Here is a 16,964-nt window from a genome sequence, read left to right on the forward strand (position 1 = left end):
TGCATACACATATGCACACATAGAAACACAGAATCTTACAAAGTCTTGCAGTTGACTTTATGAAGTCTTTCAGTTAAAACCTTCAATATCCAAAATATATCCATTGAAGCAAAATTTATTAAAGCTCATCAGTTAAATAGTCAGTAATTTATTCTGTTTTCTTGTAGATGCTTTTCTTTGAAGTCAAACGCTATTTAACCACACAGGTTTTTTTTCAGTTTCCTGATGACTTTTGAACAGAAATTATGTGAGGGTCTGCTTGTCTTCATTTTGACTCAATTATAAGTCAGAAGACTTTTGCAGCCTCTCTCAGGCAAAGACCATTTTAAATGCAACTTCTGCAGTGCTAACTGGTGCTTGAGATCCATGAAGCTCAGAGAGGGATCATACTTTCAGTTTGAGAAATTGGAGGATTCAAATGTAATATCTAAACAGATTTTTAAAAAATCTTTTATAATTAATTGTTGCAGTTTGAGAACTGAAGTTCTGTATTAAAAAAAACCCAAACCACTACATATCAGGTGGAATCCTCCTACCAACTGAAGTTTTTCCCTGTTTGGTGGCTGTTCAATTCAGATCTTGAAATTAGTGGTAGGAGGATTGGGATTGTGGTTTCCTGGCTTGTTTACCTGTAATTTGTACACCCTGGGACAAGATTTTTATGCATCAGATGTCTATTCAACCCAAGCAGCTGTTGCAAAGGGCTCAGTCATTAAAGCCTATGGTGATATGTCCCTGTAACTTGTGAAGAAGTGGCAGGAGCTGCCCAGGAGACTGTGAGCAGCCTGGCACAGGATATTGGTTACAGAAAATAAATTAGATGCATGAACCTCCCCCCTGCCCAGTGGAGCCTCTTGCTCCACTGTTCTTTTAAAAGCTGGCTGACTTGTAAGGATTCACAGAAGACCATCTGTTGAGCTTTTCCAATCAAACCTAATTTGTATTTATTTATTTTAGAGAGTAAAGAAGACACACTCCAGCCTTTTGAAAGCTCATTTAGCCCCAACAGCTAGAAGATGCAGTTAAGGATACAAGATATTCAAGATATCCAATATGTTGACTAAGATTTTTAGACAAATTCCATTTGGACAAACATGACAGACCCTACATCCTTCTCTCTGTCATTATTTCAACTTCCTCTCTCTCTCTTGTAATGAGGTACACATTATTTTTTTTTTCATGCTCTTCAAACAGAAGGACAGAATATATAAAGTATTTACCAGAGATAGAAATTAAATAAGCAGCATGAAAAGTATTCCACTTCCACTTTGAAATTCTGGCTCAGCTTAGCTAGATGATAAGACTACCACAAGAGAGACATCATTCTGTAATGTTACATGTATATGGAAAAACCTATCTGTGGAGAAGATGAATCAAACTGCATCTGGAGTCAATAGCACACTCTCAGCATGAAAGCAGAGACGAAATTCGGCCTTTCATACTCAAAAGAAATAGAAGGCAAGGGAATTTACATTTCCAGTATATTAGCAATCATCCAACTTCAAGAAAGTCTGCTTTCCTTTCATCTCTATTCCCGTGCACCTGCCTGATCAGGGAGGGCTGGACACTCACCCTGGATATGTCCATACCTGGTGCTACACCTTCAGGACACCAGCACCAATACCTGAAGAGCTGGCATATGTGGTTGGGTTTATAAAAGGGCTGCCTGCTACCTCTGGCTGCTCCAGTCCTAGCACTGCTCATCTGTGCTGTCCAAATATTCTTCTAACAGTGTAACACTCCTGCAAATATTTCCCCTAAGAAAATGAGCTACAAATTTCAGGCCGAGTGCTGCATTAATCATGGTTTAATCATTTCCCTTGAGTATGCTTTCCATAATGTGTGAGTAGTTCTTCCAGAATCACTGATAAAGGAACTTAGTTAATAAGGAATAGATTCAGCTGTGAGATTCACTTAGTTTGGCTACCTGTTTTTCTTGCTCAGCCACCTCTTTTGGCATGTATTTTCCTTTTTTCTTGACAGCTGTCTCATTCTTTTTTTTTTTTACATTCTCTTTTCTTTCTACTTTCTTTCTTATTTCCTCTTTTTTACTTATCTACCCCTTTCCTTTTCACATAGTTCATACATTTTTGTATTACACTTGGTTTTCTTTGAAGATGTGCAGAAGATAAATACGTTTGAAATTCAGGTCTCAAGGGGAAAGACCCTGAGGCACAATTCTCTTTTAACTCCTCACGGTCTGGATGGCCTTAGATGCTCGTGTCCTCTGATGAAGTCTGATTTTTAAAAACAATATTGACAGTGCCCACCGAAGCTAAGTGTTACTTTTTTGATTCTATCAAGGTTAACAATAGCCAATGAAGCCTCTCTGTTCTAAAAATGTTTTGGCTTTATACTATCTGGGTCATATTCTCATGCTATTTAAGAGCAAGAAGGATGGTAATTTCACTTCAGCAGTGTAGAAGCTACAGTTGTGTGTGTTGAAGCAGCTGTACAGCACAACCAAAGATGCAGTCGTGGCTCCTGGGCAAGTGTGAGCCAGGTTCCATGTGAAGAGCCTGGGAATTCTGAATTTGCCTATGATTAGAAGCATTTTGCTGCACTTAGAGAGAGCTGCTACCATTACAGCCATGTTCTTTATCCATCTCTCAGCAGAAAGAACGACGCTTTTGCCAAAACTGTTATAATAGCTTTCACTGAAAGGCAATTAATTTTTTCAGCACCAAGAATTTGGTACTCCCAGCCCCGTGCTCCTCTGCGGGCAGGGGAGCGGGATGGCGCTCTCGGGCAGCCCGGCGGTGCGGGCGCCCCGCGGCAGGCGGGAGCTGTCCGGTCAGCACCGCCCCGCTTCGGCTGCTCCTGAGCCAGCCAAACCTCACCGCGGCTCGCTGTGAGTGGGCTACCGAGGCCGCCCGGCCCGGCTGTGCAGCCGCGCCCAGGGTCGGGGCGGACACACCGATGCGGCTCCTGGTGCGGCGCTGCCTCCCAAAGGCCCGCACCGCTCCGGCACTGACCGCGCCTGCCGTGCTCGGAACACGGTTCGGGGCTTGGGCCAGCAGTGCCCCTGTGGCCAACAGGGCCAGCGGGATCCTGGGGTGCATAAGAACAGCGTTGCCAGCAGGCCAGGGAGATGATCCTGCCCCTCCACTCAGCCCCAGTGAGATGAGTGTATCTGGAGGGCTGTGTCCAGTTCTGGGCTCCTCAGGACAAGAGAGACATGGAGATCCTGGAGTGGGTCCAGTGGAACACAACAAATATCATTAAGGGATTGGAGCACCTCTCTAGCAAAGAAAAGATGAGGAAGTTGGGCCTGTTCAGTGTCTGCAAGAGTCGACTGAGAGGGAACCTCATTAATGTGTGTAAATAGATATTTATGGGCGGGGGGCGCCAAGAGGACGGAGCCTTTTGGAGGCTCCTCTCGGGGTTGCCAAGCTTAGGACAAGAGGCAACGGGCAGAAACTGATGCACAGGAAGTTCTACCTGAACATGAGGAAGAACTTCTTGACTGTGCAGGTGACCGGTCAGTGGAACATATTGCCCAGAGAAGTTGTGCAGTGTCTCTCCCTGGAGATGTTCTGGACGCAGTCCTGTGCCATGTGCTGTGGGACGGCCCTGCTCGAGCCGGGAGCTCGGAGCCGCGGCCCGCGCCCCCCTCCAGCCTGGCCCATTCCGGCCTCGGGAGACTCGCGGGGGCGGGGCCCGCCCGCGGAGCCGCCGTGGGCAGCGCGCGGTGGCGCGGCGGGGCAGCAGCCAACCAGGAGCCCGCATGCAAATCGCTGGCCCCGCCCCCGCGCGCGCAGAGCGGGGCGGGGCCCGCCGGTTGCCGTGGCGACGCGAGCGGCCGAGCCCCCGGGCGGCTCCCGGGGAGACCCCCCGCGCCGGGCGGGCCCGGGCGGCGGCCATGCCAGTGCGTGCGGCCGGTGCTGAGTCAGGAAGAGGCATCCCCAAATCCCCCTCCGAGACCATGGAGGAGCTGGAACACACCTGCCCACAGCCGCGCCTGGTGAGTCGGGCCCGGCCGCGGCCCGCCCGCTCGAGCTGCCCCGGGTGCTGCGGGGCCGCTGGGCCGGGGGCGAGGGAGGGAGCCCCCGGGCGGCCGGTGCCGCCTCACGGCGGGTCCCTTTGTACAACGCCAGAGAAAGGGCGAGCGAAGGCTGTCCGAGGTGGGCTGTGCCGTGCCGTGCAAGAACCCGGGGCAGTGCGGTGACAGCCAGGCGGGATTCCTGGTCCGCCCGTTAAAAGCCCGGATTCCCCGCGCTCCCGACGGGTCCGGGCGCGCCCGGGCATCGCCGCGGCTGCCACATGTGCGCGGGTGGCGGGAGCGGCGGCGGGAGGCGTGTGATGGCCAAGCCGTGTTAGGATCTAAAAAGCTGCCTGTTCCCAGTAGTGAATGTAAAGGAGCGGCCCGCCCTCCAAGGAGCCGGCGGCGGGGAGCGATGGCCGGTCCCAGCCTCTCCGGTGCCGCTCCCGCCGGGAATGGCAGCCCCCGGGGGCTCCTCGGTGACCGCCCGGACCCGTGCTGCCCTGCAGGCCGGGTCTCGGACGGGTTACTGCGCTCAGGAACGGCAAATCCCGCTTTTCTCAACTTTAACGAGTCCAGTGAGGAGTTGCCCGTTCGATTCAGGATGTGTAAGGAAGAAGAGAGTCTCGGAGAGCTGCGGTTTTTGGGGGGACAGGAGAATGAGGGAGGGCCGGGAGAATGATACTTGAAATAACTCCTGTGATGTTGTTTGCTTAAAGATTCCCTCAGACCTTGTAGGCAACTTTACAAGGCTGCTGTACCCCAAGAGTTCAGGTTCTGAGAGCTGTCCTTCTTTTCATGTGCTCATTTAAAATTTTGAGTGTTTCCTTGCTTCTTATTTAAATCTGTTATTATTCCCACCAGGAAAGATCTCTCCTTACCTCAGCATGGTATGCACCATTGGCAAGGTGGTAGAAAGTTAATAACGGCAATACATAAATGCAACCACAGAATTGTGGAGGCAGTGTCAAGATGTGAGAATGCATGATGTATGCAACAGTTTAGTACTGGAAATTAGATCATTTAACACCAGAATTCAGTCACAGTGCTAATTAAAACATATTTAAACATCAAACTTCAGTAATTAAATTTAACACTATAGTTGAGACAGAGACATTGTTCTGATATGACAAGAAATAGCAACAGTCATTGGAGCTGACCTAAATTAATGTTTTCTTCTTGCTCATGTTATAATTAGATTCAGCTTTAAAGAGGACTGTTAATTTGTTCATGGAAGGCTTTTGGAGCTGTTTTAATAGAGAAAGTTAGCTCACATGTAGTTACTGCATGGGCAGTTACTGCATGGTACAGGCTGTCTAAGATTCCTCTGTCAAAAGCTCAGATATAACAACCTGTTTGAATATATTACTCTGTGTAGTCTGACACTTTAAAAGATTTTAAAGAAAGGAGTGACAGTATGATACCAGTATTTACAGTATCATGCATTCCAGTATAATTTCTGTGGAATTTAGGTGACAGAGTACATGAATGAAACAGGAATTCATTATGATGTTTTAGATCTTCCTGAGTACTAATAATGGACAATGGAAACATTTTCAATAAATATTTGTAGAAAGTGTGTCCTTATGAAGTGATACCTCATCAGTCATCAGAGCTGTGTTATCTTCAGGCTAAAAAAAAAAGGTTGCCTGGTGAAGTGTAATGCAATACACTGAACTCAGGGCATAGAGAGCGAGGCAAAAAAGTGTAGTCAAGCAGTGTCTGAAGTGAGAAAAATTAAGGGTGGGTGTTCTGAAGAGTTAAAGTGAATCAATCCTTGACAGACAGTTTAATAACATGCACATCAAGTTCGTATCTGATCTTTTTTAAGATCTTCAGTACTTGATCTGATCTCATCCTTTGAAGGCAGCATGTGCAGTAGTGGGCCAGTAACCTTGTCACCTAGATTATTAGTGTGAAGGAAAGAGGGTGTCTCAGGTAACGTTTTAATATTTTTGGACCTCAGGATGGTACCTCAGGATGGCTCTGGTACTTCAGAATGATATAACTGGTGGCAAGTCTGTAATATTTACAGATGACTTCTTAATGCTGTTCATTGGTTCTCGCACATCTCTAAAATTAATTATCTGGGCTTTCAGGTTATATATGGGGAAGTTGTAGGAATCAGTTTTTCTTGAGAAATCACCTCAAATTTTAGAAGGTGAAAAGGGATTGGTTCTTTTCTGAAACTGTTGTCATCCTTTTCATTGAAACAGGAATTATTTCTTTAAAGCCGTAAAACTGTGAATATTTGTAATGGATATCTGCCATTAGACCTCTGGCTTTAGGCAATGAAGTCTGCTAGTTTGTCAGGAGCTGTTACATTAGCACTAAATGTTACAGTGTTGTGTCCTTCAAAGATCAGGAAATCAGTGGACATTTCAATGTCTATTGAAACCTGATGTTTTCTAGTGCCTGGTACTGTTGTAATTATAAATTGCCATTAATTTTTTCCCAAGACACTCTGTGCATTTTCTTAACCAGCTGGAGCATTAATGAGCATTTGTGTTGATTCAGTCAATTCCTCTGCTCCATCTCTGACTTAATCTTTGCCTTCTTTATGTTCTCAGCTTCCATGTATCCTAATGCCAGGAAAATGTCTGAGTGACTCCACAGGTCTTGGTCTCAATGCACAGCAGAGAAACAAACCCACTGGAGTCACAGGTTTTATCCATAGTGGTGATTTTAGGAGTTCTGTAGTCAAGAAAAAACTCCTCACAAATAGCATTTCTCCAATCCTGGTTTGCATCCTTTTGCATTTATCCCTTTTCTCATCTGGACCAAACTGCTGTCTTAGGCCATGCTCTCATCTGCTGCAGTCCCATTCATATTTTTCATCCTCAGCATACCCGTGGTTATGGGGGCTTCACTGTTTTCAGTGGGATAAACATGACCCCTAGTCATACCATGCCACTCATTCATGGCATGGCAGTTGTCCCTGGATAACTTTCAGTAAGCTGCAGAGTGCTGCTGGGCTGTGGATCTCAGCCTGGGAATCCTGCCCTTAGGGTTTGCCCATGTGCATCAGTACTAAAAAAGAAAGCTCTTAGTTTAACTGTGAGATACCATAGCAAGAAATGCCAAAGAGGAAATACAAAACTTCATGAAATTGTTTGCTTATTTTTTTATAATGTGTTTAAGTCACTTGGGATCAAGAGTTTCACTTTGGTCCCTGGTGTGTGTACCTCCTTGAAAGATTGGTGTTTTGTTTGAAAATTACCAATCCTGTGAAAGAAACAAACAGGCATTTCAACACACTTTGTTCAGGAAGACAGTTCTATGCAACATCTTTCATAAAAGAAAACAATGGCAGTTTATAAGGATAGCACTGCAGATAAAGCAAACCCAAATACACATTGAAACTTACTTGAAAAAAAACTTCAGAATGTACTGCTTGGTCTCATCTTTCCCTTGAACACACTGAGAGCTTCTTTTCCTTCTATTTCATGTCTCTGTCTTCCAACATGGGCATCAGTGGAAACGTGATAAAGTACTCTTAGGACCTGGGAACCAATGTCTTACTTTCAAAACTGTCAGAGCCTAACTGAGGGTTAGATAAGTTGAGGGAATGCAGGGCAATGCAACATGGATTTCCATCACAGTGCTTAATTTAAGAAACCAGATAAGCAGAAACCCACCTGAATTAGCTGGGGTGAATTACAGGGGAGGAGAGGAAGTAGATAGGTAGGCATGTGGTTGGTTCAGCCAGTGCTCACAGGCACATTGGTGGGTAGAGGGCAAGGCAGGAGGAATTAAGCAGCAGTTTTCATTAATTTAAAGTGAATCTATCTTTAAGATGATGTAAAGAAGCAGCTAAATGATTTTTGTTCTGTCTGCTCTGCCATAGGCAGTGCTATCCCCAAAATACTGGGCTGTTCAAGGGTATGTGACATTCATACTACCCTTGGATGTCTGTTGTCAGGCAGCTGAAACTGTGGCCAGCTCTCATTTCTTGTACAGGAAATGGCACTGGGGCCCTGTGTGGAAGTACCTAAATAGTTTATTGGGAGCTTTTTTTCATCATCATTGCAAGGACAGATTAGCTGGATACTTCATCTGTCCATATGGCAGATAAACCATGTTCTGCCAAGGCACTGCAAGTGTCAGGGCCACTTGAGGTTCACCCTTGCAATCCCAGGACTGCTCCAAAGTCCACATTTACTTCTGTGGAGTTGTGAGATTCAGAGGCTACAGGCTTTTACAGGTCAATAGGAATCAGGTATTAAGTATCTTGGGGCCACTGAATCTATGGCACTTGGAGAATGAGACTCAAGTACAACTGAATGTGACCCATATAATTTTAGGTATCAGCTGCTTTAGCCATTTTGTTTATTTTCTTGATTTTTTAGAGAAAATGAGAGTACATGAATTCAATTTTTTTTCCAATAATTCAAGTACATTTGAAAAACACTATTACTTTTTTTATTTTATTGAAGAGTAGAGGAGAACATTTTAGTATTTGTACACACTGGAGCTATATAATGGTTCAAGGAGTCACTCTACTTTAGACAATTTCTTATTGCTGCTTTTAAGCAATAAACTCAAAAACAAAATCTGAAATAATTGCAAGGAAAGTGTGCATGCTTTGAATTCCTGTATTTTCATCCCTTCATATTTACAAAGAATGGTTTAAGAGGTTCTGATGCAACTCCTAGAATCATTTTAGTATTTTATTTCCATGAGCTTTCATAGATCTTCATATTCATCTTGCACATATCACTGGAAGGCAATTTTAATCACAGGAGCCAATGATTAATGTAGGGCAAGTTTATTGTGGTTAAAAAGTGTCCCATGCATCTGTTTCTCTCTCACGTGATGTTATGACAGGGGGTCTGCCATCTGTTTACTTCAGTGTGGAATTAAGCATAAATAAATATGTAAATAGCCTTAGATTTAAGGAACCCAAAATTACTTTATTTGACAAAATATTTATTTGGTCCTTTAGAAGTTTGGGTTTTGCTCTGGATTAATTTTCATTTTCATAAATGTTGGCTACTGTATAAAACCACAAACCCATAAAAACATGCCAAGTGAAGTTTGTGCTTGGGGACATGTAGCAGTTTTTGCTGCACTTTAAAAAAACTAAATTGCCCATAGACATGAAAAATCTGCTTCGATTTCCCCTTATTACATCAGAGGATGTGCAGTTTATATACATTCTGAACTGCTACAGTTTCTGCAAAAAAATGTTGCAGTACATATTTGTCAGATACACAGAACTACAGATACCTTTTCAGGAATCAGAAATCACCCATAAACACAAGGAGAACACATTACATTTTATGTATTGCATTCTGTGCTTGCAAATGCAATGATATTTTAGAAACAGGTTTTCTTTGGAGAATATTACCAACTTCTTAAAATGTGCTGTTGCCATTACTACAAAGGTTTGTATCATACCTTTAAAAAGGAGTGGGAAAACATTGTAAATAGATTCTCTCTGCTCCCTCCTCAGGAACATAGACAACATTATAATATAACATATGTATAAAGTGTAAAAAGAACTCGGCACATGCGTAGAAATGGAGCAGAAGAAATACAGAATTAGGAGGCAGATACTGACTACACAGGCAAGAATATGTGTAGTGTATACTCACACATCCACAATCATGCACAGACATTGAGTACAGCCATAACTGTCTATCCCAGTGTGTTTCCATGTAATCTGCTTTCCTGTTTTACACACATACAAACAGATGGTATAAGGCGATAAACTCTTGAAAGGCACTCAATGAATCAGGGATCTTGTAAAGAAGCCCATCACCCTCCCTGTGGGAAAATAGATCTTCCCAGAGTTTTTCTGCTGACAGCTGAGGAACTGCAGAATATGTGTCTCCCGTGCAGGAGGAAAAAAAAAAAAAAAAGGTTTGGGGGTTTTTTGCTTCTTCATAGCTCTGTTTCTGAGTAATGGTTTATACAAAATGCTGTCCTACGTCTGTCATGAAATAATTGATAAATGTAAAGTATCTCTGTAAAGAAGCACAAGTAGAGATTGATTATTGGACCAAATTCACCCAGTAGTTTAGCTATATAACTGAGTTGCTTTCAGAAGATTAACCCTTGCCTGTGTTAAAGCAGAGTTGGGTTCTTCTAGCCATATGTCGGATGAATTTGCAGATGACACTACATGGGGTGGGACTGTTGGTCTGTTTCAGGGTAGGAAGGATCTACAGAGAAACCTGGACAGACTCATTAATGGGCTGAGGACAGTTGCAGGAGTTCAATAAGAGAAAGTGCCCTGCCCTGCACTTGGATCACAACAACACCATGCAACATTACAGGAGGAGTGGCTTGAGAGCTGCCCAGCAGTAAGGAACCTGGGGTTGCTGGTCACCAGCCAGCTGACAATGAGCCAGCAGTGTGCCCTGGTGGCCAAGAAGGCCAATGGCATCCTGGCCTGTATCAGCAATAGTGCAGCCAGCAGGACCGGTGATTGACATCCTTAGTCAACAGTGGTGAGGCTACACCTCGAGTACTGTGTCCAGGTCTGGGCCACTCACTTCAAAAAAGATACTGAGGTTCTGGAGTATGTCCAGAGAAGGGCAACAAGGGTTGTGAAAGGTCTGGAACATGTCCTGTGAGGAATGGCTGAGGCAGCTGGGTTTGTGTACTCTTGAGGAGGCTTGGGGGAAAGCTCATTGCCCTCTACAGCTGCCTGAAAGGAGGCTGTAGTGAGGTGGGAGATGGTGTCTTCTGCTATGCCTGCAGTGAGTAGACCAGAGGAAATGGCCTTAAGCTGAGACAGAGGAGATCCAGGTTAGATATAAGACATTTTTTTTCAGTGTTAGGGTGGTCAGACATTGGAATAGGTTGCCCAGGGATGTATGTAGTCACCATCCCTGGAGGTGCTCAAGAGGCATCTGGATCTGTCGCTGGGTGATGTGTTTTGGTGGTTTAGGGTTACAGTGGTAGTGCTGGGTTGACAGTTGGAGTGGATGATCTTAAAGCTCTTTTCCAACCTTCATGATTCTGTGATTCTATACAGTAATGTACAAGAAAAAGAAATGTGTAACAGACATTCAAAACACGGGAGCTGATGTTATCTCCACTGAATTGATCAGTAAAACACAGAGTGGCATTAGAGCAGTGGTTACATGTTTTTGGTCTGTTGACCATGGCCAACCTTCAGCATTACTCCTGGGCCAGCATGCAGTTGCCACAGGGCATTGAGTTGCAAATGCCCCACAGCCAGTTTGGTTCTTGGCCATGGTGTCTGCAGGCTGATCATTGGCAACCGGTGCTCCTTTGAAGGAGCCACAAGCTTCTTTGTCCTGGAATGCTGTGTATCCCTCCTTGGTGCTGGGATATCTGACAGCTTTCCTGTCTGTTGCCACCAGGACAGGAGAACATCCAGGCTCACAGTGCCCTTGCTGCAGTTTGCTCTTTCGGTGAGTCCTGCCTGGATCACTGGCATGTAGGGCTCCTCCCATCTCCTCTGGCTGTGCCAGGGGAGCGGGCTCAGGTGGATGAGTTCCCAAGGGTCACATTTCACTTCTAGATGGTATTCATGGAGGCTGAGGTGCTTCATTGGCAACTCTTTCACTTGTACTCTGCTGGACTTGGGGCCCATCCTACCTCTAGGGATGATTTAGTTTTCTAAATAATGTGTTCCAGTTCAGTCAGAAGTCATGGCTGTCATGCAGGAATCTTGTCACAAAATTCTTTGGCCTTTTGCAAATATTACACTAGATTATATAATAGTTATTCTAGTTTCATAATCTATTAATCTCTACGTATATACATCATTATGCTTCTTGAAAAGGCAGTGGAAGTTGCTTTTCTTCTGCAGCGTCTTCAATTTGTAATTACATCTTGCACTTAATAATTACTTAATACTAATGATGAGCAAAGTATGTTTGATTGAAGATAAAGCCCAGAAAGAGTAAAAAAGTTAATTTGAAATGCTTGCAAACAGAATACTGAAGTTATTGTTCTTATAAAGTTAGTTTGCCATATTTTTAGTTTACATCCACCTTCCTGAGTCATCAGAACTGTGAGAGAACAGGAAAGACTATTTTTTATACTGACATTGATATTAGAACTGTTTGTAAACAGTTTACCAGGAGACAACCACCAGTAACTTTCAATTACAACTTAAATGCTCATAAATTTACCTGTTTGAGTCAAGGTTACTGACCCAAACAGGTAGGGACCACATGGTTTTCCATTTTAATAATGTTTGTTCCCTGAACCTCTAAGAGAAGACCTTGGTAGTCCTTAACGTGGCCTTTCCACTTAGAAAAAGTGTTCATACCTCAGCAACTTGGCACATACTTACTTTTCAATAGTTTTGATAGGGCTTTTTCTTAAATATTCCTTGAAACTGATGTCAGTGTTTCCTGCTCTGTAATTATTGTTTCCCAACATCAGGAGCAGGTTCCCAAAATAATTGTTTCGCATATGAGTAGACCTTACCCACATGATTTGTTCCAGTGAAATCACTTATCTGTTTTAAATACTGCCTCTGAGACAAAAGGTGGTTACAGCATCAGACCTCCCACAGAATTTCCCTGCCAGTTTAATTCTTTTATAAGCACAGGCCCAGCCTGCTTTATCAAGTGTTGCCTCTGTAGCTGTACTGCTTCATGATCTGAAATTTCATTGACCTTTTTTACAGCAAAATCTTAGATGACAATGCAATTTTACCAAGAGGAGAGAAGGTATGAGGAGAGAAGGTATTGCAGTTGCATGAATTAAAAAAAAAAGCTCCTTCCATTAGCTGTGTTTCATACAGTCACCCTGCAGGCACAGTTATAAAGGCAGGTGCACTATGGCTTGGATGGGTCTACATTTGCCTGCTTAAAAGAATGTTTCTGCCTTCCTTGTTTCTGTGTAAAAAACCCAGCCCAACTACCAAACAGACAGAAGCAAGCAATAACACAACAGGCTGTAATCAAAAGAGAGGGTGTGGAGGTGCTTGTGTTCTTGACCTATTATTTCAATGGTAGGACTCCTCTTCCTCTACCGATCACCAACAGCTTTCCTTTTAATCATTAGAAATAGAAATACAACCATGAGTGTTTATCTTATGCCTAGGAGCTAAGTTAAATGGCTACAGTAGCCTAAGAGACTGTGAAGACCTATAGTAAAAAGGCAGTGTCAAGATACACCTGAAAATGAAGTGCTAAGAGCTGTCTTGTAGGGTTTCTTCATTAAGTGTCCTGGCCCCAGAACCAGCTTGGAGCTGCCAACCACACTGTGCTCTCTTCTCTGGGCTACTGTCTCACAAGTAGGGCCATGGGTTACAAAGACATTGCTGGTGCCTATGGAGCTGTGAGGTACTTGCTGGTAAAGCCCCCATTATCCACCTTCCATCTTTTAATGAGCCAAAGTTTATTGAACATCATTCAGATCTTTTGCAAATTTCCCAGAAAGCAAGTAAGACTCTATTTAAACTTCTTGTAGAATATCATCTTCTAATATGCAAGGGTTACTAAATATGATGGTTTATCATACCTTCATTTTACTGAATGCTGTGTCTTCTTTTCCAGGAAACAGGACTCTTATTGCAAGAGTTTTTTATTGTCTTCTGAAGTAAATATCATTAATAAGTCCTAGTATTACAATGACTTTTCCATTTGTGACATGTGATAAGCTTTCTCTGCACAGGAGGGTGCAGGTCTCAGGAGCTTACATTGGTCCAAAATACAAGGCTAATTTTATTTATTTAATTGCAAAATGTAAATGCCTAGAATGTAAAGAAGGCAGAGATGAAGGGAAAAATCTGTCAGAGAAAGAAGTACAAAGTCTTTGTCTAACCATCTGATTATTGGCAAAACTATAGCAAATTTCCAAAAGAACTTTAATGGATTAATCAAAATGAAAAAGCTGCTATATAAATTACTTGTTGTTTGCTCACAATTCTAATTATTACCATCAAGAAACTGGAAAGAATACAAGTAATTATATACAAACTGAAAAGGTTTGATAAATTATTTCTGGATTTTAATAATTTCTTGAAATATTTTCTCTTATGGACTTTTATACAAACCAAATGGTCTCATTTTACTCATAAGATGTTTTTGTTAAGCTTAATAATTTTTCTAGGACAGATAAAACAAAATAGTAGTGAGTAGTTATTTGGAAGCTATTGCTATAGCTTTCATCTGTCAGCACATGGTGTTTGTGTTTTTCTCTGTTTGGTTTTGACAGAATATGGCTGATTTTAATGTATTGCATTTGATGTATTTTCATATCCAGTAACTGTGAGATTAGAGAGTAGAGGGAATTTGACAGGTCTGGTTCTAAGCCCTGATCTGTAAAGTGAGCTTTAATGACGAATCTTTATAAAAGCTGGACCGATGGGAAGCTAATAGAGGTTGTTCTCCATTGAGCAGAGACTTAAAGAAAAATCTCAGTGTTTCAAAGGTGGTTACATGGATGAAAAGCACCACTGTGTTTGCCTGGGGGGAAAAAGAGATATCTTCCTGCAAACCAGGCCTATTTTCTTCAAATAACCTTCAAGGAAACAACCTCTGCCAAGCTAGGAGCTGATTACCAGTTGCAGGCCTCAGACCATAGCCATTATTGTTTTAACATTTCTGCCTTCCTCTTTATCTCAGCAGGAACCAGGCTGTATGGTCTGCCATGTAACTTGACCTTCCTTGGAGATAAAAAGACAGATTAGCACCCAGCAATAGCAAAGCCAGAAGCAAAAAGACAGTATTTAGAAAATAAAGGAAAGAGCTGGCACTGTATGATTATGTGTAATGTTCTACACTGTGCAGCGTGGGTGGCCTGATGAACAGTTCCCCTCCATGAAACCCAGACAGAAACTTGGGCTTGGTAATAGTTTCTCCATTTTTAACCTTGTCTGTGCAGAGGTGCTGTGATTTTCATCATGAACATGCTAATGATGATGATTTCCTTTAACATTTGAGAGTATGGGAAAAAATAAGGAAAGAAAAATGGAAAGAAAAAAAAAAGGAAACCTACATAAAATTGCATTACTTGTAGTAAACAAAATGAATAGCAAATCAACAGAAAGAACTGGATCTGAATCTTTAAGTCTTTGTTGTTGTTTTAGTGCTGTCCTCTGAGCTTTCCATGCAAAAAACCAGTGCAGTGAGCCCAGAGATCAGCAGCAATTAGGCATGACGTGCTCTAAAGTCTCTCAGGGATGCTAAAGAATGCTAAATGCTCAGTGATTAATCATTCAGCATCAAAAATCTGAAAAAATAGTGTAAAAGCAAAATGGGATGCTGTTATGATCATCCATGGGTACTCAAACTGGTGTGACAACTGTACATCAAAGGTCACTGTCAAAACCCAGCCAAGCCACTGCTGCACAGCCATGAACTCCCAGTTAAATCATGGGGGAAGCAAAGTGACAGATTTCCTCCAGCTTTTCTCAGCCACCACTTCATCTCAAAACCAAAGCAAACCAACAGCTATGTTTTCGTAAAGATTTAAAGCCAAAAGCTGTAGAAGCTGTCTTTTTTTCCTATCAGACTATATGGCAGATAATAAATATCTGAGGGTCTAATGGCTGATAACTTCCTACATTATCATGGGCAGAAAATACAAATTCAGTAATCAAGTTTCCTGACAGATAATGCCACGTCAGTCTTCACACATCCTCACACTGTCTCATACATCTTTAGGTTGTAAGCTCCTCAGAGCAAGTAGCCTTGTGATGCTCTGATCACAGTTAGAGTGTTTTAGTACTATTACAGAATGTGTCAGACCAGAAAGGAGTTGCAGCTCAGTCAGCTCTTGTTAAATGGGACTTAAGGTTGCATCCTTGCCTTTATTTTGAATGGCTCCTCAAAATTATAGGAGATTCTGACTAAAACCACAACAAAACAACCTCCACTCCCAATTATTTGTACTGATGCCAGTGGCAGGAAAGGGTGCTTGTTAAGAGGTGGCTCATTTGCAGCTTTCTAAGTCCCAAGTAGTTTTTCCAGCTGTTACTTACAGGTAACAGAATACATTTTTCCTTGGGCCTTCAGAGTCACTGAGAAATGTTAAGCTGCTCACACCATCCAACCTGACTTTGTTCTGCAAACAAAAAAATTGTGTGCCTTCGCCCACCTCAAAGATGACCAAGCTTCTCTAACAGAGACATTCAGTTACATGACATGTTTAGAAAGCTTTATTTTCCTCACCATCCTACCTTGTGTGAATTGTGTGTGCTCAGGGGTGACCAAAAAGCAAAAATCCCCAGAGAACAACCCGGCATGAAGGCTGGTTACAGCATTTATTACAGCATTACAATTAAATGTTCTTTTATAACTTCTTGGTGGTGAAAATAAATGTACTTTCTTTGTGCTTTTTCCTCCTTCCAGACTCTGACGGCACCTGCTCCATTTGCAGATGAAACAAGCTGTCAGTGCCAAGCACCCCATGAGAAGTTAACCATTGCACAAGCCCGCCTGGGAACACCAGGTATGTGGAGAGAGCTACATCCACAGGATCATGGACACTCCCAAAGCACTGCTTCTTCCATACAAACATCTATTAATGCTTATTTGTGACTTCTACTCAAAAGCAAATGCCTAATGTCTAGTGCTGTCAGGTAATGGAGAAGAAGCCAGCAACTACAGAACCATTATGTTCTCTTAGAGAAACAAGAAGAGAAAACATTTCAAGTTAGAGTTTAATGTATTTGTATTGGTTGGAAGGAAGGCTTGCCAGCCCACTCCAGCCAGCCTGAAAATTGTGTTATGTAGTAATTACCTTCTGGATTCTCATCTCTGGAAAACTCTTCTTTCACTGGTGTTCCTGATGATCGCTTCAGACCTTCAGTGGCCGTAAAGGTTGCTTGCCAATTTCTTTATCTGGGCATCTGTGATTGGACTGGGGAAGCAGGATGATTTCAAATGAAGTCTCAAATGCATCCTTCAGCTCACCCATATTTCAAGAGGGTATTTTTTAAAAGGCTCTGTTTACTTACTCTGTTTATTTAAAATAAGCTTTTAAAGTATATACACATTACAGGAGCAAGCTGAGCTTTCCAGTCAGCTGTACAAGGAACAGT

The 16,964-nt window shown here is 42.8% G+C and overlaps 2 protein-coding genes across 5 annotated transcripts in view; one reads left to right on the forward strand and one right to left on the reverse strand.

Annotated features, from left to right (window-relative positions):
* Positions 1–2,654: 2,654 nt before the first annotated feature.
* LOC128821376 (uncharacterized) lies at positions 2,655–3,864 on the reverse strand. Its single transcript, XM_054002364.1, has 3 exons — positions 3,779–3,864; positions 3,442–3,620; positions 2,655–3,187 (listed from the first exon to the last, which is right to left on the reverse strand). The coding sequence occupies exons 1-3, from the start codon at positions 3,862–3,864 to the stop codon at positions 2,655–2,657; spliced, it is 798 nt and encodes a 265-aa protein (XP_053858339.1).
* PCYT1B (phosphate cytidylyltransferase 1B, choline) overlaps positions 3,781–16,964 on the forward strand; it is a 31,694-nt gene continuing 18,510 nt past the window's right edge. For all 4 annotated transcript variants that reach the window (XM_053971589.1, XM_053971590.1, XM_053971591.1 and 1 more), the window contains exons 1-2: positions 3,781–3,964; positions 16,273–16,372. In XM_053971589.1, the coding sequence (XP_053827564.1) occupies positions 3,863–3,964; positions 16,273–16,372 (202 nt within the window). In that variant the 5' untranslated portion in view covers positions 3,781–3,862. The remainder of the gene's footprint in view (positions 3,965–16,272; positions 16,373–16,964) is intronic.

Source organism: Vidua macroura, chromosome 2 (assembly GCF_024509145.1).
Source record: "Vidua macroura isolate BioBank_ID:100142 chromosome 2, ASM2450914v1, whole genome shotgun sequence".
NCBI lineage: Eukaryota > Metazoa > Chordata > Aves > Passeriformes > Viduidae > Vidua > Vidua macroura.